This window comes from Haliaeetus albicilla, chromosome 26 (genome assembly GCF_947461875.1).
Source record: "Haliaeetus albicilla chromosome 26, bHalAlb1.1, whole genome shotgun sequence".
In the NCBI taxonomy this organism is placed as follows: Eukaryota; Metazoa; Chordata; class Aves; order Accipitriformes; family Accipitridae; genus Haliaeetus; species Haliaeetus albicilla.
Window position 1 is genome coordinate 5,302,663 of NC_091508.1, and position 26,445 is coordinate 5,329,107.

At 45.3% G+C, this 26,445-nt stretch overlaps 1 protein-coding gene and 1 long non-coding RNA gene across 11 annotated transcripts in view; one reads left to right on the forward strand and one right to left on the reverse strand.

Annotated features, from left to right (window-relative positions):
* ANKS1A (ankyrin repeat and sterile alpha motif domain containing 1A) overlaps positions 1 to 26,445 on the forward strand; it is a 110,707-nt gene that overhangs the window by 45,936 nt on the left and 38,326 nt on the right. For all 10 annotated transcript variants that reach the window (XR_011322238.1, XM_069770908.1, XM_069770904.1 and 7 more), the window contains 3 exons: positions 524 to 641; positions 7,728 to 8,299; positions 25,943 to 26,009. Coding sequence is in view for 9 of the 10 variants with exons in the window: in XM_069770908.1 (XP_069627009.1) it covers positions 524 to 641; positions 7,728 to 8,299; positions 25,943 to 26,009 (757 nt within the window). In the remaining variant the exon portion in view is untranslated. The remainder of the gene's footprint in view (positions 1 to 523; positions 642 to 7,727; positions 8,300 to 25,942; positions 26,010 to 26,445) is intronic.
* On the reverse strand, positions 7,522 to 8,203 carry LOC138682025 (uncharacterized). Its single transcript, XR_011322239.1, has 2 exons — positions 7,938 to 8,203; positions 7,522 to 7,830 (listed from the first exon to the last, which is right to left on the reverse strand). It is a non-coding gene; the product is annotated as an uncharacterized lncRNA (long non-coding RNA).

Below are 26,445 nucleotides of genomic sequence, written 5' to 3' on the forward strand. Positions count from 1 at the left end.
TCCTGAGGTTAAACTGAGTTTATACAGTGTTGCCTGAGGGCTCTTTAGTCCTAAATAAGCTGTGCATCCTGAGGTTAAAAATGCTAGATCTGAGGCTTCTGAGAAGGTGGCAGGGATTTGGGCTTTTTTTTTTTTTTTAGCCATGTCCTAATAGGGCCAGCAACTAAATAGTGAATGACGATGCAAATTCCAATAGCAACAGTAAGTCTGAGTTGGGATGAACAGGAATAACGGTCTCAGCTCTTTTCCCCCCTCCAGGCTGTGTGCAGACCTTGCGCAGTGAATCAGTTGGTCAGTGCTAGAAAGCTGTCAGCAACCTTAAATACTGGAAAATAAAAGGGGTTTGGGTGGGCTTTTTGAGGCAGGGGGGAAGGGAATATTACGGTTTGGATCATACTCCATGGTGAAGGTGTTGCCTCTGCCAATTCCTTGCTTAAACCATGGCATAAAGAGGCCTTGTGCCTTATTGCTGGGATAAATAGCATTGCTTTGTGGAGCACTGCATTATGCTCTTTTTCATTAGGCCTCTGTTGCACGAGGGAAGAGCAGGGGAAGTGGAGCTGAGGAAGAGGAACACCCTTACGAGCTGTTGCTTACAGCAGAAACTAAAAAGCCAGTTGCCGTGGATAGGAAAACAAAAGGTAAGTGACCATCCAAAAAGCAGAGCTGTTTGCTTAGATGCATTTAAGGAAAATATAGAGGGCAGAGAGTAACTGGAACAATTAAACTTTGTTGGGTGGGGCAGCTGGGGTCTGGATGGCAATTGTTTTGTTTCCTGGTAATCTTCACTTTTATAAAGGGGAGATCTAAACATTCCTGTGTAAAATGTACGTGGAGGAAGGGCAACTCTGCTATTTTGAGAACTAAGAGATTGCGAGGACCTACTCTGTTACCTTAGAAAATAAGCAGATCTTGTGCACAGTCAAGTAAATGCAGAGGGATGGAAGGCTGTGCCATGTTGTTACAAGTGAGATGAACCAGTGCAAGCATTTAAATGAGCCGTATTCTCCATCCAGCTGAATTTGAAGACCTGCTGGCGTTGCATGTTTATATCAGCAGATGATTGGCCCTGCTATCCTGGTCTTAAAATCAACATCCCGCTGTGTATTAAAGCTAATTCGAGATGTAAACTAACAAAGGAGGAAAACAAATGTGTAGAGCAAGTCCCTTTCTAGAACTGACTGAAAATCCACTATATAGCCAGGTTAAGTATCGAACTAGTCCCTCTTCTCCCAGAGGGACTTTTGTGCTTTACAAAGGATCTGGGAACACCTTGTCTCTTGTGTTTGGCTATTGCTGGGCTTTTTGGCTTTCCTTCAACAACAATAACAAAAGATCTGTTTAGAGGAAAAACATCTCTTGCTTTATTCAAAAGTCCTGAGCAGGAATTTAGAAGGATTTAGTTTGGACTCTAAACCTGGAAACCATCTCACTTTGAGGATGAACAGAGGATAATGAGGACTTCATGTGATGCCTCATTGACTGCCCTGTAAGACCTGCAGCTTTTTTTTTTTTGTTCCTTCTTCCAGCATGATAGCTTTCATGCCTTGAGTCCTGCTGCACTCCTAGCTTGTATAGGGTGGCACAAGAGGTCATTGTTTTCCCACCAGCATTTGCCAAAGCCACTTGCTGCCGGAGGCAAAGTTAGGATGCTTTTCAGGTTGGTGCTTTGTGGTCTCCGCCAGGAATAGTCCTTGGGCGACAGCCATTGAACCAGAAGCTTTCAGGCTATCTTTTCAGTGTGCAGCTATTGCTGGTTATTCAAGTGCAAGCTATTCCTGACTGCTTTGCTCCTTTCTCTGGCTACCGTGTCTAGGCTTGATTAATACGAGTGAAGGTGTGTCATAATTATGTGTCGGATTAAAATAAAATCTCAAAGTAATGCATCTGCTTGTTCTTGTGCAAATCTCTTCCCCTGAACGCCTGAGGACGTCAGTACTGCAGACCGTCTAAGCCCCATTTCATGGAGAGGTTGCAGGAAGCATCTTTAGCCTATTAACGATCCAGAGCAGAGAGTCCTGTCTTTTAATGTAACAGCTAGAAAGATAATATCTGTGACTTCAGGGTTTGCAGTCTCTGGAAAGTGTTACTGTGTTTGTAACAAACTAGGGCTTTTTCCACTGTTGTAATGGGAGAAATCCAAGGCTGCAGTAGAGTTTTCTCATCTTCCAGGGCTTGTCTGCTCTTTTAAATGCAATTAGCACTATGACTAATGCAGTGGAGGCTTCGATCTGGTGGAGGTGAAGAGCTGCTCCTGGGGGGAAGGGGCCCGGCCAATGTATTTCTCATCTCTTGTATTTCTTAAGCTTGTCAGAGCCATCTCCCATTGCTCTTTGTGGTGGACCTGGAGAAAGGGACACGATTGTTTGCCCCCCTTCTCCAGAGGGTACCAGCTGTTTTCCAAAACATCTCGGTGTGATCCCTGTGGCACAACTGCACGTGTGGCAGTGTCCCCAGCTGGCAGCTCTCACTGCAGGAGCAGCTGAGCTTTGACAGGGCCCCATGTCATCTTTCACCTGCTGCTTGTCCTCTTGGGGACTTCAGGCTTCTCAACCCCAGTAAGAAATGAGGCGCTGACTATTTTTCTCTTTTGTCTTTAGCACGATTTTTCTGTTTTGTGTTGTTTGTGCTTGCTTTCTGTCACAGCATTACAGGTTGCTTCTTTCTGCACGTGAGTTGCATAACTGCTCTGGAAGGGTGGATCAGCTTTGAGATCTGCTTTATTTCACTGGGAACAATAGGAAATGTTTCTGGCTTCTGCAGTAGTTGGGGTCAGATGCCAGAAGGGCATGTGGAAGCAGACGTAGCTAAGTATGAAATGCGATGTATATCCTGATGGGAGGGGGAGAAGATGCATTTAAGGAGTAGCAGAGTTGTTTTGGCAAAAAGTTAAACAAGGGCTGAGTGAGGGACTGAAGCCTTAATTGGGGTGTTGGACAATTTTTCCGCCTCTGGATCAGAAGGGTCCTGGAGCATCAAAGGCAGCAGCTCAATCCCAAGACAAGGACCAGGCTGAAGCATGGCTTTGAATTGCTGCTTGGACCTTGAGCTGAGAAGCTGTGCTTCTAGTTGTTACTTGATGAGTTCTGGAGGAGCCTTTGGTCAGAAGAGAAGGACTTTGATTCTTGCAGGCTCTTGAGAAGGACTTTAAGGGCAGTAGAAAAGCTGGATTTCAGGCATGCTGTTTTTAATGGTGCCTTTCATATGTGATAGCCGCCTTTGTTCCTCTTGCTGCAAGTTGTCTTGTATCCAGTGACTAGATGAATGTGGTATTATCCGCCTGGCTTTGGTTGCCTTTTGTGTATGTTACAGCACTTCGCTGTCACATGCTGGAGCACTAGGAAAAGTTGGCCTAATGTTTTGGGCAGAGTATCAGAAGCTGTTTGAGCCAAATGCTTTCCCATCCCCTTTGGTAAGGAAACTACGTGCAATCGCATGCATGAAGTCAGGGCATTCAGACCTTGAACAGGACTTGTAAATAGGCCAAGAGTGCCAAACCGTGTGTGGACTGACCGGGAGGAGACTGTTCAACTCCTGTTGTGTTCAGAGAGACCTGGTGGAGGATGAATGCAGAAAATACTTCTGAGTTTTGATGTCTGTCTTGCTTCTCAGGAGAGTCATCCACAAGTGCTGTCAGCAGTAACCATCTGCAGGTAGGACTGACTTGGTTCCTTCTGATAGTTGTTAAAAACTGATATTTGTTAAGGTTCTGCTGTGCTGCTTCCATAGGGAGCCCAGCTTGAATCATAGAATAGTTTGGGTTGGAAGGGACCTTTAAAAGTCATCTAGTCTAACCCTCCTGTAATGAGCAGGGACATCATTGAAGTCCCTACTTTGCCTTACCTCCTGCTAGAGGTTTTCTTTATGGTTATACTGGTTCAACCAGATGTATGACGGTGCTCTAAACCAGACATCTGAAATGAGCCAATGATAAAAGACAAAACATGCTGCAGAGAGATTTAAAGAAAATATCTTTTCAGAGAGCCAGAGTATGACTGCAGAAATGGTGGGATGGGTATCGCTATAGGGAATCTATGGGGACACATGGCTATTGCAAACAAAGGTTGGAAGGGACAGAAACCTCTTGGTTTGCCGTGAGATGAATGATAGTGTAGGACCACAGCCTACATGCCCTCACTTGGTTTTATCATGCCTGGAGGACAGACCCCTTTCCTATGTCTCAGGTCCAAGACTGCATTTCTGTTGTCATGATGTATTTAGAAGCTTCTGTGCAGAGTCATGTTAGTGATCTCTAAGCAACTAGAACAGTGTTTTATTGCCCTTTCTTAAAAGGGGAATAGGGAGGGGGTACAAAAGAGCACAAGTTCAGGTAGCTTTTGGAGGATAAACTCTGTCCAAAATGACTGAGCTTGATGAGACTAATACAGGAGCCTATTGTACACATCTGTGTAAATGAGCCTTTATTTCAGTTTTACTGCAGTTGAAGGTATTTTTGCACCTCTAAAATAGCACCCTAAAGGCCAGATTCCTTCTCTGGCCTTCTATGCCACAGGAGGAAGATTTGCATGCTCCTCACTTGACAAATTTTGGCATCATGTAGCATGGGGAGCCTTTTCTATATGAAAATTAGAGACTAGCATATGCCCTTGCTAGTTTTAAGGTTGGGGAGCTTGAGCAAAAAGCAGCTGCAATAACAGCTTCATTCTCCTAATCCAGGGGCATGAAACAAATCCTGCTGATGATATATAGGGAAAGAAATTTGATCGAGGCAGGGCGGTTGCAGCTTAGTGTTATGAGTTTAGGGAAGTGCTTTGTATCTGGAATCATCAGGCTGCTGGCAGGGAAGCTCTTAATTGAATCCTCCCTGGGAAGCAGACCGTCTGTACCCAGAAAGGGGTTCCCATTCCCATTAGGTGTTGGAAGTTCCTCCCGTCAGTGAAACCTGCAGCAGGCGTTGGCTGAAGAAGTCAGGACCAGTCAGATGTCTGTGCTTCGATGTAAAATGAGCTAAGGGAGTTGGACAGAAGAGCCTGTCTTAAGGATGACTCTCTTTCTGAGTTAAAAGGTGTAACTTGAGGAGAATGCTTTCAAATCCCTTGAAGTGCAGCAGATGGATAGAACTGGGGTATCTCTGTTTTTCTAGCACTTAAATATTATTTTCCCCTTCTCCAAATTCACTACACCCTTGAAAAATGAGTCATGTTCATCTTTTTGACATGAGAAAAGTGATGAGCACATCAGCTGAATCATGTCAGTAACCTATCCCACAAAGGTACACCTTCCCGAGATGGCCAGTGGTTGTTCTGGCCTCTCTGCTAGCCATCGTGAGGCACCTTTTAAGTTGAAACCCCCAAAGGATACCTTGAATCCCTGCGGAACTCTCTGTGTTCCTGCCTTGTGCACCTGTGATAAAAAGGAGTGAGATTGCTCTTGCCTGCCTATGTTCGTTCTTCCGTCTGCGGCTTTCAGTACACACCTGTGTTACATGCTCTGAAATGTCTCCTTCAAGGTGTTCCTCACATCTTCTGAGCAAGTGCTGTTGCCCTTGCTTCATCCCTTCCTTCGTACCTTCTTTCCCTGGCAGCTGCCTCATATTTTGAAGTCCTTCATTGGCTCGAGGATGAATGGGCGGCTGTGGTTTCTGTTCAACAGGAGCCCTTTTGTGAGTCTCTGGAGCTGGATTTGGAGCACTTTGTTCGGGCTGGACCCAAGTATTCCAGCACGTGGCATAAACTTTCACTAGCCGCCTCTCTGCCTTCAGCAGAAATGTCAGTAAAGGTTAAGCTGGGGCATGGAAGAAATTATTTCCAAGGAAGGACAGAAGTTAAGAAGAAAGGCTGTTGATTTTGCATAAGTTTTTCCCTTCCCATCAGGTTAATGTGACTGTCCTATCAGTGCTGTGTCCCTCTTACCAGGTCAGTAGCTTTTTCTTAATACCAGTCTGTCCTATGAACGCAGCATGTCTGATCTCTTCTAAGGTTTCTCTCCAGCATTACAGCTTCATAACTTTATGCAAAGTAACTGAACATAGTCTGGTCTGGAGATCTTCTGATGGGGTGCTGCTGTTGGCACTCCCCGGCCAGCGTTAGGAACGATGCTGGTGACACCACCTGCCTGCAGGGGATGTGCCTCCCCCTTGGCAACTGCAGTTGCAGAACTTGTGGTGTATGTGCCCGTGCAAGATAATCAACAACTACTTCATTGTCCTGGAATCTTTAACTCACAGGATCCAGAATGAAATAAGCCCTTGCATCACTTGATCCCAGCGAGAAGCGAGATCCGTCGGCGCGCTGCCCTGGCAATTAACCTCCGTTCAGGCTTTTGCTGTTCCTGACTCAGCTGCCAACTGAGCAAGCTGCTTTTAGCATTTCTGTGGAGTAAACAAATGCCTGTGAGAGGGACTAGCTACGCTCATCAAACACAGGGCGCATGAGACCCCAGGATCTGAAGCGGCTTGCAAAGACAAATGACTAATTCAGTCCTTTCCTGCCTCATTTCTGGTGTAAGGACAGACCATGAAACCAGACGGGTGTTAGTGTTTGAAAATGACCTGGTCAAGCTTAGTGCTGGAAAGGATGCTTGAGGGGAAGGAGTTGATCTCACTGTTGTTGCCAATAGCCTGCTTTTAATTAAAGATAAGTAAAATACACTAATGAATTTTGCCTCACTGAAATGAGGATTCCTTTCCCTTGGCTTCCGAGAGCTGCTGTCTTGCAAAGCAAGCCATTTCCTCTTCACATCTAAACATCCTCCTCTTCTTTCAGAGCCACTTTATCAGGGTGCTCTGCTTTATTGTTCCTTTGCAGCGTCATTTTTTGGACCTCAGACTGAAGAGTGTTTCTTCAGCACTAAATGGAAGTGGTTAAAATTTGCAAGCAATTATGGGCAGGTATAGGAATCCTTGGTAAACAAAAGTTATACTACTTAGCTTTACAAAGTTTCGCTTTGCAGTTCAAATGCGCATTCGGATGTGGCCAAGGTGAGTACATATATGTCTGTGGACATGCTTGGCAATTGGGATCAGTCAATTATTCATGATTTATGCAGGTCCCTGGTACCTGATATTAAAGATGTTGGTGCAGGAGTAGCTGAGTAACAGTGTCATATTTCTGGGACAGCCGGTACTCCACACAGCTTGCTCCGTTAGTAGATCAGACCATTCTGTGTTCAGTGGTTCACTTGCAAGAGAGAGACTTTTTTGATCAAGTTTTTTATTGCATAAACTGTTTATTTCTCTCCCCTGAGTAAGGAGGAGAGGTTAAACTCGGAAACCACTAGGGAGGAAAGCAGTGGTTTTTTTGGGGAACGGATTTTGGAACTCGCAGGTTGATTACAGTCCAGAAGTTTTCCCACCCTGCAGCTCGTGCCAAGAGCAGGGAGCGCTGCTCTAAATAACACTTTGGCCTTTATGGAAATGTATCAGATGTTCCAGGAGCCTGTGTCTCTGCTTCTCCTACCTCACTTGCTCTCTCTGCAGGGTATAGTTAGCACTTCTCTTAGCCTTATATAGCAAGGCCTGATAGTTAGTGTTAACAGGAATAAAACAACAAGGAGAGCTGCCAGATTGCATAAATCAGGCCAGTGTTTGGAATTTCATAAATGCCATGACTTTGGGTACAAGTTGAGCATGCAGAACAATACTGAACTGTTCTCTCTTTATCTCTCCCTCCCTTGCTGAGGGAGGGCAGGGGGAGAGCTGGAATTTTGCTGCTGCTTCCATGTTTTTAATTTCCTGCCCCCCCCCTCCTATTTTCATCCCCTTGAAGACCACAGGAGGAGCAGTGGCAGCCGCAGCCAGGACTCTGCCGACGGCCAGGACATCCAGGTTCCAGAGCAGTTTTCAGGGTTGCTCCATGGTTCCTCCCCGATCTGTGAGATAAGCGAGGACCCTTTCAGGCTCGTTTCCTCCACGGAGAAAGGAGGCACGGAAGCTACAAGCCACCCACCTGCTATGCAGCTGGAGGATGCTGACTTACCTGCCCCTGGATCAGTACGGACCAGCTCTCCGGACCAAAACCAGAAAGTGGTCTACGCAACCGTCCAGCACGCACACGTCAACCGGGCGGATCCTGAAACTGTAGTCACGCCCCACGTGCTACAGCACCCCGGCGGTGCTGAGGAAGAGGGGGACAGAGCTGTGGGCAGAGCCCACCCGGGGAGCAAGCCCAAAGCTGAGCTCAAACTCAGCCGCAGCTTGTCTAAATCGGACTCTGATCTTCTGACCTGCTCTCCGACAGAGGACGATGCCATGGGGAGCCGGAGTGAATCGCTCTCAAACTGCAGCACTGGGAAGAAGAGGCTGGAGAAGTCCCCGTCCTTTGCTTCGGAGTGGGATGAGGTAAGGCTGACCTTGCTTAAGAGTTTCTGTGCCAGGAATGAATCTGAACAGCATGAGCTCCTCTCTACCACACTGGCCTTCAGAGGGGGTCCTGGGTGGTTTTCGTTACTTCTACTAACTCTCATTGCATTAACAGGCAAATGCTCACGTGTAAGTCTTTAAGGTGTTAAAATGCCAAGATAGGCTTAACTGGTGTGGGGGAGAAGCGGAATTGCAAGAAGTGAGGGGCTTGTCAAAGTTTAAGTTGCTCAAATACAGGGCTCGATTTTGTTTAGGCAAGACAGACGTTTTTACATCCCCAGAATGAGGGAGAGTTGGTAACAGTGCTCCTCACAAATCTTTATGTTGACCTCCTCTTTCCAATTCTTCCCCTGTGGACCCTCCCCGCATCTGGAGGAGATGTTTTGTTTCTGGGTCCCTGCTGCTGGGGGGGTAAGCAGTGTCCTGGGTTCACGGGGATGGAAGGAAGAGAGTAATTTGACTGTGCTGTGTGTATTTAATAGCTCCCGCTTTCCTCTTCACATATTTATTTCAGAGGCTTGTTAGAAGTTACTTTATTGTAGTACAGGAGGCCCATGGATAGTTAAATATTTCATGCTCAGAAAGTTGGCCCTAGTGAACCACTCAGGCAAGATTAAGTGTCCCTCTGAAATTCAGCACCGCAGCATTACTGAAACATTCTTTGGAGATGATTCTCTGCTGGTAGAGCAGCAGCGCTGCAGAAGAGATAAGCTTAGATGAACTATTCTTTGTACACTGAAAGGAAATAAAACCCTGGCATGGTGCTGGGGGTGTGGAGCTGTGTGTGCTGGGTGTGTAAACTCGTGGGACGCTTGTGCCCCTGCTCACCTGTGCTCTGTGCACTGACTGATGCTCAGCTGCCTCTCTGATCCTGACTCAGAGATAAAATCATCTTTTATGGAAGAGGGAGGTATTCAAAAATGCTAAAAGCAAATTGGGAATCCCTCCTCAGTACGAGTCCATCCTTCAGTTCATACTCTCACTCCCTGCAGTGTTTCAGGGTTGCCAAATATATCTATTTTCCCTCTGTAGCTGTTTCGGTTGTAGAGGCTTTGCTGTTAATTACCTGGGTCAGTTGTACCATGGCTGTTAGTGAAGGATTCTGCAGCAGAAGGCTTATTTGAAAGGAGTGGATAATTTTCACTGTGCTTTTCATGCCTAACTGAACTGTCCATAGCAAATGTTGAAAGGGAGAAGAAGCCTCTGGCTTTACAGTGCCGCACAACTGTACTAGTAGCAGAGGTCAAGTGTTAGTGTGCCTGTGCTTCCTCTGCTCAGAGAAATGAACCCACAGATCGGCTTCCCTGCTTGTAAACAAAAAGCATTGTTTCCACCCAGTGTCAGCCTAACAAGCCACAAGAGGAAAATCTGCTTTTCCTTCCCGTTACGTTTAGGTGAGGAAATCAGAAAAAGAATGTGAAAAATTCACATCTGTCTACAATGGGGAGGTCTAACTTACAAAAATTTGTACTACCAAAACCGGATGGTTTTATTTGTCTTCCTGGTTTCTGGTGTAATTTAAACATTTTGGTTTTTTGAATTGCTTTAATCTGGTAGTAGCATCCTGTGGCTAGAGCACTGATTTGCCTTGGGGTCTCATGGCTGTCACAGACCAGCTTGAATGATTCTAGGCAAAGGTTTCTCCTCTCTGCCTCAGTTTCCCCATCTGTGAGATGGCAATAGCCTCCTTTTGCAGAATGTTTTTGTTCCCACGGAAATGTTCTCATAAGAAGGGGGACAAGCCAGCAGCTGGTGATTCACTGCCTTTAGCTTGAATTGCTGTTTAATTTCCAGAGACTGTATAGAGAGGCATGTGGGGTCTCATTCTGACTCCTGGTGCAACACTTGCACTCTTTGATGCTGTCGGCAGGAGGGGCACAGTTCACGGGGTAGAGCAATTTTCTATAGAAGGAGCATAAAATGGAGTTGCTGATAGTCAGTAGTTTATATGGTCAGGCTGGTTCTTGCTATAAAATATCCTGAAGCAGACTCCTATGATTGTTAAGAAATGGTAAAGATGCACCTGTGGGGAAGGTTTGGGGTTTTTTTGCAGTGATTTGTATGTGCAGGAAGGGGCTGATCTATCTGGTCATAATGGCAACAATGAGATTTAAACATAAATGTAGTGCTGTTGTTGGAGGTTTAATTAGTTCCTGAATGGGATAATGCAGCTGCTCTGAATTAGATGCAACTTGCTGCCTCTGAATTTACCAGGCTAATATAAAACCTTATTGAGCTGCCCCGTTAGCAATGATTTGGCTCTTCCTCTGTGTTGAGGGGAAACAATGGCAGATTTATGTGCATTATTCTGTTAATTTTAATAGTCTTTATGCAGGCAACTGAGGAGGAAAGTGATCCATGTGCAGCTCTATGCAACACGCAGCTGTAGCAAACAAGCTGAGGATTTTGCCCAGTGGCCTCGCCAGCAGTAGGTGTGTCTGTTCAGGGTGCCGGGGACTTGGGGAGGGACCTGTTTATGTCTGTGGACAGATGGGATCCGTGGCAGAGGCTGAGCTAGCATCGCGCTGGGCCATGGGTGACTGTGCTCGGCTAGTCTTGCTGACCGGGGACAGCAGGAAAATCTGCTGCTTGGAGGCGAAGGGTCACGTCCCTTCCCCAGCCAAGCGCTGCCAATGCCCTTTGTTGGAAGTGGAAGGTGGTGCCGGCTTTGCCAAAAGGGTGGGATGGGGAAGAAATGATTCACTTGGCAAAGCTCGTCCTTGTTCCCAGTTGCAGCTCCCCTGCTCCAAGGACCTGGCCCGAATAACAGATGCCGACAGTGTTGCTTTGTGCTCTGTGCTGCAAAGGAGTTTGTTCAGCTTGTGTCCCGTCTGCCGCCTCACCCACCGGCTCTTTCATGGGAGCGTGAATGCACGCGTGATGTTCCCCCTCAGCTGCTGTTGGATATAAACTCCTTGCAAGCAAGCCAGAGAAATTCTTAAAGCAAACAGCAATGTATTGCCCAGGGAGAAGGGTGAGGAACGAAAATGTTCGATCCTCTGCTTGAGTGGGAAGCAAGCTGGGGAGAGGAAGCGTGCGAGGGGGTAGAGTTCCTGGTCAGCATAAATATTAGAATCCTTCCAAACTTGGCTGAGGGCTAAAGTGATAAATTTGTTTTTCATAATCGGCTCATAAATATTTAGCAGATTGGAGATGAGCATGTGGCAGTCGCAGCCCACTATCAGTTTTATATGGAAGAATAAACTGCTTGCACTCCTGAAGGAGGAGGGGGGCTCTCGGCACCCGTCTCGGCTGCCAGCCCTCTTTCCGGGGCGGATTAACTCGCATCTGCTCGGCCTTCCTCCTCCACAGAGCAGCTCCAGCCCTGCACATCTGCCCGTGTTCATGCACGAGCCCTGCCGTAGGCAGGCGATCCTTGCATCGTGCAAAGCGGTACTGGAGTCCCTTGGAGTTTGTTCAGCAAACCCTCCCACCCGCAGGGTGTGATCCAGGAGGGGCTGAACTGATTTCTCTCTTGATAAGCTGTTTCAGATCTCTTTGAATGAAAGGCGACATATATGTGTCTAATATGAGTAGTAAGCTGTTTAACAAAGGCTAAGGGGTATGCAACAACTTTGCTTTATTCTGAGCCCATGCCATCTGATCACTCTTAGCCAGGCTGAGGTGCTGAATTGTTCCTTCTCCCCCTGCCCCAGCTTCTGTTGTGGTTTTTTTTTTTTTTCCGGGTCCTTTTATCCATTTGATAGATCAGCGTGTCTGTGCTAAAGAAGAGAGCCTGACCAAGATGAAGTAAAACTTTGTCACAATCATTCACTGAGCTGCCGCAGCTCCGCTGGTGAAGCAGCTTCCTGACAGGGAGAGTAATTAGCGGGGATGTAATCTCCTGGGGGAAGTGGCAGAGGAAAGATGGCTGGGCTTGAGGATGTTGTGAAATAGGCCTCTAAAAACTGCGCCAACTTGAGAAGAAGTCGGGCTGTGACAAATGCTTTCTGTCCCTTAGATGCTGTCAGGTTGATAAAAGCAATGCACAGGTATTTGGAAGTCACGTCCTGTGCAGCCTCGCTTCTCACAGGACCAAGCAAGGTGAAGTGAGAATGCCTAAATGCAAATAGCAGATAAAATGGGCTCTGTTTGTAGAGGAGAAAGAGGAGGGGAGACATTTGGCTTCGGCAAAATGCAGAGGTGTTGGGTAGTACCTTGGCTTCAGGAATTTAGGTTCAGTGCCTTTATAAAAGGTTTCTGATGCGCTGCTGCTTCTGCAATTATCTCCGTTGTTCATTTCTGCTTTGTACCCTGTGCTCCTGCCTTTACAGCCAAGTCACCCTGCTCCTGGGGTTGGGTTTTGGGGTTGGTTTTTTTTGAGGATTGCAGGGTGCTTGTTCTTGATACATGTATGATCCAGGAGAAGCATCTGTGCAATCTGGTGTCACCAGCCCGTGTCTGCATCCACACTCTGAGCAGAGACATGTGGAGTTGAGTGCTGTTTGAGTTAGCTGCTCTTCTGGGTTGTAGGTGGCGGTAAGAAAAATGATCTATTAAGTGTTCAGGAGCAAAGAATGAGGCAGGTTACTGAGAATTAGCCTCAGACCTGGCTCCTGACATCCCTTAATCCTCCACTTCCAGCTGTCTGCTATCAAGTAAGTGGGTCTGATGCTGAATTTGTAATGAATGCTGGGCTCAGAAGTTCCAGCATCAATTTCACAAAATGAGGTAGTTGCTTTGTGTTCTGTCTTTAGCTCTTTTAGGAAGAGATTAAACCTCCTTCAAAAGAAACTTAGGGAACTGAATAAAAAATGCATTTTACTTGAGCTTTTTTTAGAAAAAGGGAGATGCACAGTCCACTACTTTGATGCATTTTTCTCCCCAAGTGAATTCATTGAAGAATGAATGAATATCCTGTAGCTAATTATGGCACTGGACAACCATCATCTCCTATGAATAATTGCAGTGGTGCTCCATGTTTCGCTATCACAGCAGAAGGAATTCTTTCCCATTTGCAGTAACTGTGAATGTGGTGGTTCACCTGTTGCTGACCCATTTGGGAGGTCTTAATGTCCCATAAGGATGGATGCCAGGAGAAAATGGCACAGCTCTTGTGCTTTCCATCACAGGTTTTGAAGAGCTGGGGAGCAAGTTGTTAGAGGTTGTGGCTGCTATGGGGTGCCTTCAAATACTTGAGCTCCGTTAACCTTGTCAGGACTGCTTGGGTGCTTAAGTACCTAGTGAAATTAGTGCCTTAATTACAGGCTTATGGTTGAGGATTAAGAACATTTGCATTGAAATGTGAAATTTTCAGGAAGGCTCTTGATGCAAAACCTGCCACTGCCTTAAAAGGATACCCAGAAGTTGAAATTCAGAGCTGCGAGCTGGTGTTGAAAGAAAATGCAAATATTTCCCTTGTTATTCAGGGGGAGAGCTGCTATTTTTGTGCCTGGTGAAACTGCATCTTGTAAAAAAGCTCAGTGGTTTTTGTTCTGACAAGCTGACGCAGCTTACCTGCTGGGTAACGGCTCCTGTACGGCCCAAGCTGTAGATCAAAATACTGGTGTTTCGAGTGAGAAACACAGTTGAGAAAACAGTATGTTCAGCCTCTCCATATTCATACCACCTGCAGCATCCAGGCTGGCCATCACATCTCTGGCTCGCATGGTCCAAGGACATCCCTGCTGTGTGGGTCACAAGGCTCCTTCCTTGCTTGCCAGCAGCCTATGCCTCCTAAAATGTTTAATTTATTCTTTTGGTTCAGGTGTTTAAATCTTAGCACTTCACTTGCCCTGGGTTTGGCTTGTGGGACCAGGCAGAGCCTGTTTTCAAAGCGAGGTGTGCTTGGCATGCTTTTCAGCCGATGTCCCTTGCCTAGAGCTGGTCCTCATTTCTAAGCTCTCATTCCAGTTTTCCCTTTGCCTGTTTGAAATGTTTTATGACTTGTTTTTTGTTTAGGGGAAAAGCAGTAATGTCAGTATTTTTGTTCTGATTCCTGCTATTCTCAACAAGCATGTCCATCAGGATCTTAATCAACTTAATTATTGGGCTGATTATTCTATTATCTCCAGATCCCAATGTTTCCTCTTGTTTTTCCTGTGCTAAGGTCAGGAATTCTTACATCATCCCTCATGTCAAATCTCTTTTCCCTTTGCCCCCAATGGCGAGATTTCCTCCCTTCTGATTAACTTTTTGAAGTGAAAGCTATTGTGTTTCCATGGTACAGGTTTGCTTTGCATCTATTGCAAATGGCCAGCCTGTTAAAATTATAAGCCGTACTGAACTAAGCCAATCCAAGCCAAATGAAGACAATTTACCAGTTTTATAGGTAAAATTGGTTGGTGTTCTGGTCTGAAAGGCAAACATAAAGACCAAGCATACTTTATTCCTATATTTAGCAGCAAGGTTTAGGCATAACAAGAACTATATCTGCCAGCTCTTTGGATTGTATCAATTCATCTGGAAATAGATAGGTATCCAGGATGGTTCACCCTAAGGCAGGTTTGCAAAATACTGTGAGACATTGCAGCTTATCAGCTACCCTGTGCATGGAAGAAGCCTTCCATCCACACATTCAAAAGGATTTGTGAAAATGCCCTCAACGCAGATCTAAATGCACAATGACTTCTTTCTCCTCTTATTTGTAGGTCACCAGTTACAGGCTGAACATGGATCTAAATTAGCCTGTGTGTATCCAGTGCACTAGAATAATATAACAATTTCAGTCCACTGCTGCTATGTGTTTCTGCTAACTTTTCAAGTGTATTAACTCAGTATTTCTGAATCGGAAGATTTTGATTCTTCTATGTAAATCATTCGTGCTCTGACGGATATTTTGGTTATGTAACTATCTTGTGATTGTTAGCATTTTCAGGACTTTTTCAGGAACAGAAATGTCCGGCCTCAGTGTCCTTGCTAAATTCAGTGTTTCATTATGTTTGCTTCCACTTTATGTTGCATCTTCCAGCACTTCAGAAGCTTTTATTTTTAAAAAAGTGTTTCTGTAGCTCTATCTCAAGTCTCCATGTGGGCTTTACCATGCTGTATTGCGTCCTGCAAGCTGGAGACAACCTTTGCACCGAGAGCCTAACATCATTTTTGGCTTTGAGCGTTAGGATGCGAGAGTATGAAAACATAGCTCTGAAGACAGTGAGTTGATTAAATATTCTTAAGGGGGTTTTGCCTTTTTTTATTGTGAGTTCAAAATAACTAGCGTCCAGCTATTTCACTGTTATGAGCAGACGCATTGTCGCATTTTGGCCATCTTTCTTGTCATGTTAACATTGAATTTTACTGCGTGTTTGTCAAAAAACATTGGTATTTGGAGGGCTCTGAAACTGCAGATCCACCACACACTGGTTGTGAAATACAAATTTATACCGTAAGGTCCTTTCCTTCTGGTATGTGTTCAGATTTGTAATTTGGGGATTTGTACAAAAACACAGACTGGAGAGTGGTATGAAGCAACAGTCCCTGATACCGATCCAAATGAGTTTCTCAGAGACCATATTAAGACAGAAAATATGTGCGCCTTTATCACTAATGGACAGTTGCAGAATGTCTTGAAATAAATAACGAATTTAGTGAGTCCTCGCGTTGTGTGTGGAAAGCACATGCTGCTGGAGGAGGATATAGCATGGGAACTCTGAAGTTCAAGTGTTGATATGTGCCTCAAACAACTGGCTTTTGTAGTTTAGGTTTAAATTAATAAATTAAGCGTTATATTTTCCAGGCCTTTGGTATTTGTTATGCTGAGTTCATAACACAAGCTGGTATCTTTTGTATACACAGAATATATTGAGCGATGAAATATGAGGCTTCTGCTCTATGGGATGGTGTTGTTGAGAACATAAGCTGAAGCATCAAACTAAACCAGAAGTGGTTTATGTGTCACCAGTCTAGAAATGAGATTCATGGCCCAGACCCATATTTCCCAGGACTGCACTTGCACTAAGGAGCCAGCAGGTATGGTCCCGGATCTTTCTCCTGCTCTTAATATTTGCAACTCCATCCCTTTCAGAGATCCTGGTGGGTGCTGCAATCCAGCCATCCCTCTGCTCTGAGGATGTATGCCAGCTGGGTCTGAGCAGCCTTGCTTCCACCTTCAGGGATGCAATATCAGTTAGTAAGATCAGGTATCCATTAACCAAAGACTTTTCTGGGGAAAATGCCTTAGATGACTTGTGTCTTGCATCAGCAGGACAAACAAGGGAGCAGGCAGGACCTAACCGCTTGTTAAAGCGGCACCTGCTATATTGTTTCCCATATGAACGTCTGCACGCAGCATCATCTTGGCTTGCCCGCTGCCTGCGAGCACCCTAATCACAGTGGTATTTTGAGCCTGTGTCGTGTTGGCTTTTAGAAAAGATGCCTGCCTTCCTGTTGGCTTTGGCCCCTCTATTGTTATCTGTGCTATTGTCACATCAAACCTCAATTATTGTGAATCTGCAAACTGCTTGGAAGCTGCAGCGAGTTCAGCGTGCGACCCTGGGCGCTTGCTGTGCTTCGCTTTACTGGGCTGCGGGCTGGAAGAGCAGCAAGTGCTTAGAGATGCAGCTAATAGATGTGAAGCAGCATGTCAAATGTAGTGGACTTCATTTTGGTGTGGCTGCTGGAGAAAGCTGTCTGAGGTGTCTTTTCATCATGTGTTTTCTAAATTGATATGAGAAGCAGAAGCAGGAGGAGTTGGGCCAGTGCGATTACCACGGCACTGAGAAGCCTGGAAAATGTAGAAGTATCAGCTAAGTGGCATTATTGCCATTTACAGGACTCGTGGCGTAAATTGGGTATTAATTTTGAGGTGCTCAAAAGGCTAGCTAAAGTTGTTTTTTTTCATTCAGTCCGTTGCTCTTGTGCAGGGTGTTGGTATTCGGTACCATTGGGCAACTGTCACTTGAGTCACTTGGTCGTGCTGACCTCTTCCATCCCCTCCGGACCATATACCACATCTCTTGAGAGATGATTTCATAACTTAGCAACTAAAAAAGAAAATCCTAAATTTTGATTAAATAGCTCTGCTTTCTTTTTCCTCCCAGCAACCCTGAAATAACTTGCTCTTGTTTACTAGAAAATCTATAAAACAGCTGGAAACAGCTAGCAGCATCTCATGTTCAGCTAGAGTCACCTCGTAACTGTCCGACACAAGCTTTCAACCATGATATTGAAGGTTGGGTGTCAGGCTTTGTGTGCAGGAGGGATCATCTTTTTCAGGCAACTGTACAGCTCATGGGTGATCTTACCATTGCTGTATTTGGGGTTTGTTGCTGTGGTATTGGTACAAAACGGAAGCATCAGATGAGGGTGTTCTGTGCTTTTCCAGCATCTTCCATTGACCTAATGCACCCTTATTTTTCTCCCCTGTTTTTTAGAGCTAACCCGTTATGCTGTAATGAGGCTGGTCACTTTGTCATTGGGGGTGTTTGTTGTACTCAAAGGGGTTTTTAAACTGTAGAAGCAGCTTGTCTGGGGTTTTTTTTATAATTTTTAAACCAGATCTGCCCCATCCCTCAGTTGTAGAAGCTTAGAAATAATGAAGTCTTAACCCTTGACACTTACTTGGAATTGCAGAAATTTAAAATACTGATAACCTTTAAAGCCAACTTTGTAAGTAGCTTTCAAGAATAAAATATGCTGCTGGAACTGCTATCTTGTCTGCCGAGCTCTAGCCCCAGGCAAGTTTGTACAATAGGTTATGAACCCCTTAATAATAAGGATTTATAATGGGAATCCTGATATATTCTTAATTATGCTTATGCTGCAGGGTGTCATTATAATGTGCTAATACCATACATATGGTAGATAGTGTGCCGTTTGTTTCTCTGTGTTTTTATTTAATTATAGACTTTCATCTGAATAACTTTATTGCTCAGTGTTTCTGTTTCTTTGATGCATGTGCAGGCATGCCATAGCTTATCTTCCTTGTGACCAGGCTTCTGGACTGGTGATTTTTAAGCTGCCAATTTGGGAAGGGGCCACAGAGGAAGCAGAAGGCATTGACCCCACACAGATTTTTTCCTTGCGATGTGCAGAGCTCAGAAAGAGATGAGCAGTCGTGCATGGTACCAGAAATTGTATCGTAAGGGAAGGTAAGCCCAGGAAGCACCAGGCAGGAGAGGTTTTAAGGAGAAGCCCTGTTACACTGTCCCCTAACGCTCTTGGTGGTGGCACAAGCTGACAGTCCCCCTGTTGCAGAGGTGGGGATGCTGCTGTCACCTTTGGGTGAACTGCTGAACCACAGAAAGTAGCTCAAGGAAGAAAAAAGTAATTTTCTGCTATTTTGGTCCCAGACGCAACATGCTGTAGTTACGTGTGTGTGCATATATGTATGTGCACATGCACAGACACACCTTCAACTCTAAATCATCTCTAGATGATAACATGTAGTTCCCTATTCAAGCTGCCCAGATATCGGGCTGATGCAGCAGTGAGGAGCCTGTGAAGAGCAGTAGAATAAAGCGACCTGTTATGTCTCGTTCTGTTCATACCTGATTTAACAAGTCTGAAGTTGTTATAGTGATTTAAGGGGAAAACGCTTCATTGGAGTTTTTCTTCAGTGCCCCTGAGTTAACTCCAAAAGCTGTTTTCCCAGGATAAAAGCATCAAAGGGGCTCTCCTTTGTATATCAAGGCATAACTGGACTTTAATGGTAACATTTGGCTTCTCAGAAATAAGCTCCCTGCAAAGGAGCATGTGTTTGTGTGTGCATGAGGGAGGTGTTGGAAAGAGAGAGTGCTGTGTGGAAAGGTTGGACAACATAGCCTGGTGTCTTGGGCATGCTCCCAGCCTCCCAGTTAACATACACAAATCAACCCTCCTGGTCGGCTGCCTTAATTTCGAAGCAAGGAAGGATGCCTTTACTCTAAACAGAGTTGTTTTGTGGGGCTCAGAGCCTTGGTTGGGGATGTGGGGTGTTACACCTGCAGAGCTGCAGAACAGCAATGCAGATCATTGCCCGAAGCAGCTGGATCCTCTGACCACCTATTGTTCTCGGAGGGGATGGAGAGAGGGGGAAACCCTGCTTATAAACTGTCTGGGGTAGGATAGATGTAGCTCTTGGCAATATCTGGCTATCCAAATGCTGGCATGCACGTGTGTATATTTTTTTTTTTTTTCTTCTCCCAGGACAACCTTGCTGTGTCCTTGGGAATCACTGATGCTGCATGCAGAGACTGAGAACAACAAAACTTCTGCATTTATATTGATGGTGAATGTAAGGGCTTTTCAGCTGTAGGTGAGGTTTTACTAAGCCTCTTCCAGAAAGCTCGAATAGCATAAAGATGCCCCCGAACCTGGGTGAGTGTCACACTAATGGAGTGCTGCTCAATTTTGTGCTTTCTGAATGAAGCTTCCTTTCCCTGCATGCAAATGAGTTGCTGCAGACAGCTCGTATTCTGTGAAGCTGTCTTTTATTTTGGTGATAAAAGACCCCAGGACTTGTTTAATCGTCCTCTGTCTCTCTCAATGGACTTGCTGGCTCCAAACTTCAGTGTTGGCTCCGGGGAGGGAAAAACTGGAGAGATTAATATGGACACCACGGCTTCACGTCCATCAGGGCAGGGGAGTGGAAACGAAGCGCGTCGGCGCGGGCTGCAGAGCGGTGCCTCTGCGGGACTGTGCGTGCCCTCCGGAGAGAAGGCTCCTGCTGGCTTCAGTGCCCTGTACCTGGCACCACTGTCTTCAGAGAAGATATGGGACCTGTCCATCTCTGGGTCTCCTGCTGGTCATGCAGGGTGGTATCAGAGGAAAGGAGGTATTTTGTGTCCTGCTCATGTAGAAAGCTGTTAGATGCTTCTGCCATGAGCGCTGTGAGGTGGGGAGTTACTTTGCAGGACTCTGGTGTTGCAATGTCCTCTGTCTTGCCAAGCAGAACAAGCCTCAGCATCCAGTGTGTCCTCCAAGCTGGCTTGGCTTTTACGGGCCTTCTACAAACAAATACCTTTTTCTCCACTAATCAGAACTCAGTCGCTCGGGGTAGTTTGTTTTAAGATAAAGTTCTGTTTTGGAGTAAATTGCCAGTTGCTATGTTTTCGTGGCTGCCTGCCTGCCTGCGTGGAAGAGCTTGCCACTTCCCCAGTCCTGGGATGACTCTCAGCCGCACCCAGCTCCTTTTTTCAGGGTATTTTTATTTTTCGGCAAAACATAGGCAAATGTGAAAATAAATCAGTGTGCTTCAATCCTGGTAACTGCTCTGCAACTCCTTCCTATTGCATCCCTTGTTTTGGGGTTTAATGAAGGACACTATCCCATCCTTGCAGCCTTTCCTTGTCCCAAAGTATTTCAGCTCTGCAGTAGTTTGTCGCTTTTCCTGGTAGGGTTTCAGGGCTTATTGGCCAAAATACCTTTATAGTGTGGAGCCAGCTACCCTTCTAGATTAGGAATAGATATGATTGTATTAATTTAGAAGGCAAAAGCACTTTGCGGGTTTATTTTGGTGGGTGTAAAAACAAACAAACAAAAAACCAATAAAAAAACCTCCACCCTAAACCCACCCCACAACCTGTTCAGAGACAGATGCTTGGTGCTTCAGTGGAAAAAAACAGGTTAAGCCAAAACAAATCGGAACTGAGTGTTCAGGCTACAACTAAGTCTGAACTGCAGCACTATATTTAAACATGGTATATTTGTATTTTAATAATTAACCACTGGGAAAGAACAGCCTAAAAAACTGTAGTGTAGGCTATTTTCAAGGTATCTTCTCTTCCAGCCCCATCTTGGTGCCATAGAGTGCAGCTGAGGACTGGTTGTGGAGGACAGGGATGCTTTAAAGCATTCGTTCCCTCTTTAGGTTTGTGTCCTTCCCCTGTATTCTTATCTTTGCAACCTCTTAACAGTTAAATCAAAATGATCAGCAATAAACCGGTGTTTGAGTTGGTGCGTGGCTTGGGAGGGTGTTTTATTTTCATGGAGAGCTGAGGGCATGAAGCAGGATTTCTCTTTGCATTAATTGTAATACAGTTTTGACTGTGCATAACAGTGACTGCCTCCAGATCAAACCGATGTTTAGCAAAGGATGGGTTGTGAAAGGTAATCCTTTGCCATGTGATTATTTCATTACCATTCAGTTTTATATAGCACAAGGCAATTCCCTGTTTTTGAGGAAAAGTTCTTGGGTGTTTTAGTGCTGAAGAAGCACCTGCAAGTCCTCACTGCTGTGTTTTGAGTGCAGAGCTGTCAGTGCTGGGGTCTGAACCTGAAAAGCATCATGTCCCCCTTGTATTAGGGGAGGGCAGCGCAATGGAAACAAGTGAACTTGGCCTGGCATTCAGAGTTAATTTGCAGTTTGAATCTAGCTATGGAAAAGGGGTGCAGGGAAGGAAGCAAATTTTTCACGGTGTCAGACCATGGCGACCTGCCCTGGGCAGGGGAACTCATCCAGGCTGTTGAGAGCAGAGTGGGTTGTGATCTGGATTCACGTTGTCCTCTTGTCTGCAGCTTTTGAGCACCTGTTACCTCCATTTGTAGGGCAGAAGTTGTTTTCTGAAAACTCTTATCTACATTTAGAGGAAGTGGAAAGATGGGGAGAATCCTTTTATCCTGCACCATCCTCTCCAGGGCTATAGTACTGCAGTAGGCATTGCTTCTTCCCAGTGAGAAACACAGCAGAGGACCTGACCTTTCCTAAAATCAAGTTAAAACTTTCTCTTGGCCTTCATCCTGCATTGTGAAAGAGCAAAACTGCAAGTGGGTAAGGGTGGAAGGGGGCATCCATGCACGGAGTGCAGTGGGGGAGGGCAAAACGCTGGCTCTACCGCTGCAAAAGTGCTGGGAAATAAATGGGATCTTTTTGTAATGAGCATCTGATGGGAGGGAGCTTACCTGGCTCTGGCCAAATAGCGTTCAGAGTCATAGCTCTGACCACAGAGGGGCTACAAATGTGGGGTTTGAATCGGTCACGGAAACATGCTCTTGTGCTCTTTGCCTTTCCCAGCAGCGCCGGCAGCAGTCCCCACACGTCTTCAGAGCTGGGTCCCGGCACAGCGTAAGAGATCTGCAAAGCGCTTTGCCTCTGTTGCTGGGAGACAGTCGGAGGGAGCTGGGGCTGCTTGAACAAACATGCTTTTCTCCTCGCCTCCTCTCTTCCCTCCCTCCCCACCTTTTTTTTTATCTTTATTTTTTCTTCCTGTTGGTGACTGGTTATAGGAAAAGCTTGGCTGGAACCAAGTGATTCTTGCTCCAAATGATCCCATGAGACTAAAGAACTTCACAGGCTTCCAGATCCGCTGAAGTAAACATCTTTCAGAAAAAGATCCCAGACAGTAGGTACAAGAGTGGCTCCAGCTTAGAAATATACCTTGTAATGAAGCTAATTGACATAAATCTTCAAAGTTTAATGCCCTTAAACTTCTGGAGCTTGAACTGAATTGACCTCAAGACCCAAATTCTGCAGCGAGCCCTCAGGTTGTGGCAGCATCCCAGAAATCCTGCCACAGCTCGGGTTCTGTGCCTGCCTATGGAAGTGAATAAAACAGTCAGTACCAAAGCCGTTGGTCTTATTTGGAAATGAGGCTTGTTTTGCACCATCCCTGTATTTCCCTCCAGTCTTGCATGGCCTTTATGTACTGATGAAACATAAGGGCACCATGAAATTTCAAGGCTTTGCTGGGGAGCATTTGCTGCTTCAGAGGAGCAAAAGCAGATAAAGCAGGTGGTTCTTGTGGAAATGGTGACTGGCAAAAATGTGCATTGAGAGACCTAGGTTACCTCTAGGTTCCAGTCAGTAACCTCTGCTGAGAAATATGAGGCGATTTCATGACTTTTCAGTAATTTCACATTGTTTACAGGCTTGAGCAGAAGCTGCTGCATTGCTCACGTGTCCCTCACGCTCCATCACAACTAATGAGAAATGGAAAAGTTCTTTAAAACAGCCCGTGGAGAGGAGCGGGGCTGATGGACTGAAAGTGATTGCCACAAACACCTCTGGCAGAGGGAGACAGTGCCTTTTAAGAGTCATAACTGGGGTAGAAGAAAAACTCAGGATCACAAGGCAGAGTTTAAATTCAGTTTTTTCCTCTCAACTGGTTCCAGTTTAGCTGATCCCACACTTCTGTTGCTGATACTGCAGAGTTGCTGATTTACACAAGAGCCTTAGGTTAGCTGACAAAAAAACCCAACTTTTTCTTGCAGTTCTCAAAGCTATATTTCTGGGGCTTCCTTATTCAGCCACAGTGAGTCTAAATAGTAAGATCAGATGACACAATGACTAGCCGTGTAATTTTTATCTGAAGCAACGGCTAGTGATGCGAGCAGTTGCAAAATGAACCACCCTGTCTGTGTTTGATTTTTGTCATTTAAGGGCTGCCTCTGTCCATTTGGAATCGGGATATTTTTGCCTTTTACATGGCCTCATCCTTTTTCAGTGCATCCTTTTTAAACTTGAGTTAAAACACAAAATCCTATTTCTTGTACAGCTAGTTTGCAGTTTTTGATTAAGGTTCTGAATGACTTGTCTTCTGTAAGTAAAACCTTTCATGTTCCAGGCTATCATATCAATTCTCCTTTGTCATTTTTACCCTCCTATGAAACCAAGGGATCTGATAGCTCATCCTGTCACCTTGTTAGCGACTGTTAACCCTTGTGTCAGTGTTTGATGGCATCTGGCCTTTGTCCAAGACCTGCATGGCTCCAGCAGCCCGATGGAGAGCCCGGTGTTGGGGTCAGGTATCTCCCAGCTGTTTTAGCAAAGGTCACATTTGAGTTCTGGTTGTGTCCCGGGGCAGAAGACCGGTGAACGTTTTTGCCACATGTACGGCAGGGCAGCGTGCTGATGGTAGGACCTGTGCATCCAGCGACTTCAAAACCCTTCCTTTAACTGAAATCTCTTTTTAGAACATATATTCAGAATTCAACCACGTATGGAAGAAAAGAAATTTTTTTTTTCCAGGCTGGTCTTCAAAGCTCCCAGTAAGCTCGCATTAACGATATTTCAAGCCCTGTAGAAGTGGTTGTTTTCGTGGTTTTCTAGGGGCAGAGGATCCACGTCCTTTAATGACTTCTCTATAGATCGCATGAATGCCTTCTCCCTGGTGAGATTTAATGCTACAAGTGCACTGCCTGTCTCCTCCCCACAAACAGGAAGGACTTTATTGGAGATCTGACTTGGCAGGAGCCTTTTAAGACTTTTTTGTTGTTGTTTCACCAAAAAAAAGTCCTCGATAGTGGAGCTGAGCTTCAAGCTGCCATCGATTTTGAATGGAAGTCAAACTCCCAGCCCCTCACAGTGTTTCCAGGAGCCCTGATCGCCGGCCGGGCAGTTTTGGGAACTCATGCAGCTGCACCAAGCAAAGCATCATGCTGGGATGCAGGCAGTGCTAAGGCAGCTGGGGGATGAGGTCCAGGAAAACTTGGACTCCTTCCCCAAATCTATCCTTAAAAGACCAGGAAAAAAAAGAAGTTGTGTAAGAGTTGAAGTTTATTTCCCCCCCCCTGTTGCCGGTAGATATATCGGCTTTGCATTCAGCAGCAACCGCTCTGAAGTGCCTCGCAGGAATATTTTCTTGGGATATTTCTGTTCAGGAATCAATCACTGGGGGCTTTTTTTTTTTTTAATAATTTTCTGCTTGGTTATAGATTGAAGACTGGGGTAAGCAACCAGACCTGAGCCTCTTAAGTGTCTCATTGCTTTTTGGAAAATAATGGGCTTTACTGCTTTAGATTATGGAAAATTCTGAACTGACTAACTGAGGTGTAATTTGTTAGGTCTTTCATCTTAACAGAATTAACCTAGTAATTGTCACTGTCGGTTTTCCCTCTGCAGCATTGCATTAGAAAGCCTTGATTTACAAATTCTGCTCAAGAATTGTTTTTGAAAAGTTTCTGTTCTCATTTAAGAAAGTATCCTGTAGGTTGTATGAAAATTGCAACTTGCATTAAATTTTTTTTTTGTGGCAAATGCAGTCATTTAAGTGCAACTCTTAAGTGGACTTGAAGACACCATCTCGGGCAGTAGTTTTTACCTTTTTTTCTTAATTGCATGAGGTTTGCCTTGAGCTATTGACTGTGAATTGCTTAAATCAGGGGATGGAATTGTCTTTAGCTCCCTCTCCTGGGTAGTTAAGGCATTTGCCCCATGATGTTGCTGCTTTTGCAAACTTGATCTATTTTCAAACTCTTTCTAAGCATCTCTGCTCTCAGTGGCAGTGGTGAGGAGCACAACGTACATACATGCAGAGGATTGGGAAATGTGATGGTGTAAAAAAACCCAAACCAAATCAAAAATACCCAACCAAACCCAGACTGAGGTGAAGCCAACTTTACTTGCTGCATGCTGTGAAAGAGTTGGTGAACTGCATTTCTCAGGCTTTGCTGCTGGTGAAGGTGGGGCTGCATGTTTATACGGGGTGAGCTGAGGAGTTTGGGGTTCCTTTCCTTCTCCCTGATTTTGTGCTCCAGAGGGATGGTTTTGTTGGAGCTGCTTATTTTCAGGCACTGACAAGTTGTGGAAGGGAAAGGCTCTGTGGAGTCCCAACCTCTCTGCATCCCTTCTGAGTCATCCATCCTTACGAAGACTTTTCCAGGCAAGGTGTTAAGGGTACCTTTTCTGGGTCAAGAGGTATCTTAACATCCTTTCCTGGATTTCTTCAGCAGTCACATGGCAGGTGAAATCCCAGGGCTGCCTTTAACTTTTCCTGAGGCTTTATGAATAATGTACCATGTGCTTTTTTTTTTTTTTTTTATTTTCAGATTGAGAAAATCATGAGTTCCATCGGTGAAGGCATTGACTTTTCTCAGGAGCAGCAAAGGATCTCAGGTAGCGTACCCAGCTTGTGTGTGTCTGTCTTGGTTGTGCTCTGTACAGAAAGAAGGTGCTGGCTCCTGCGTGCAGCTCTTTTTAACCTGCTTTGGCTCCCAGAAGGGAGAAGAAGGCTCTGGCACAGAAGGAGCAGACCTCAGCTTCCCAGTATAATGCTCAATACGGCTACCAGCAGTCTTAATTCAATACTCCCCTAGGTAGATTCATTTAATTTTATATAATGCAGCTGTCCTTGCCTCCCAGCAGGCTTTTGGGGGAAATGGGCTGGGTGAAGGGCATTGCAGCTGGTACCCCCAGCCTGTTGGAAAGGGGAGGGACTCTGATTAATACTCACCCAGTGACAGCAGTGTGTGTGTGTGAGTGTAGGGGGTTTTGTTTCTTGTTGAAACTGCCTGTTTATAAATTTTTGGGGCTTAGTATTACTGCTTAGGAT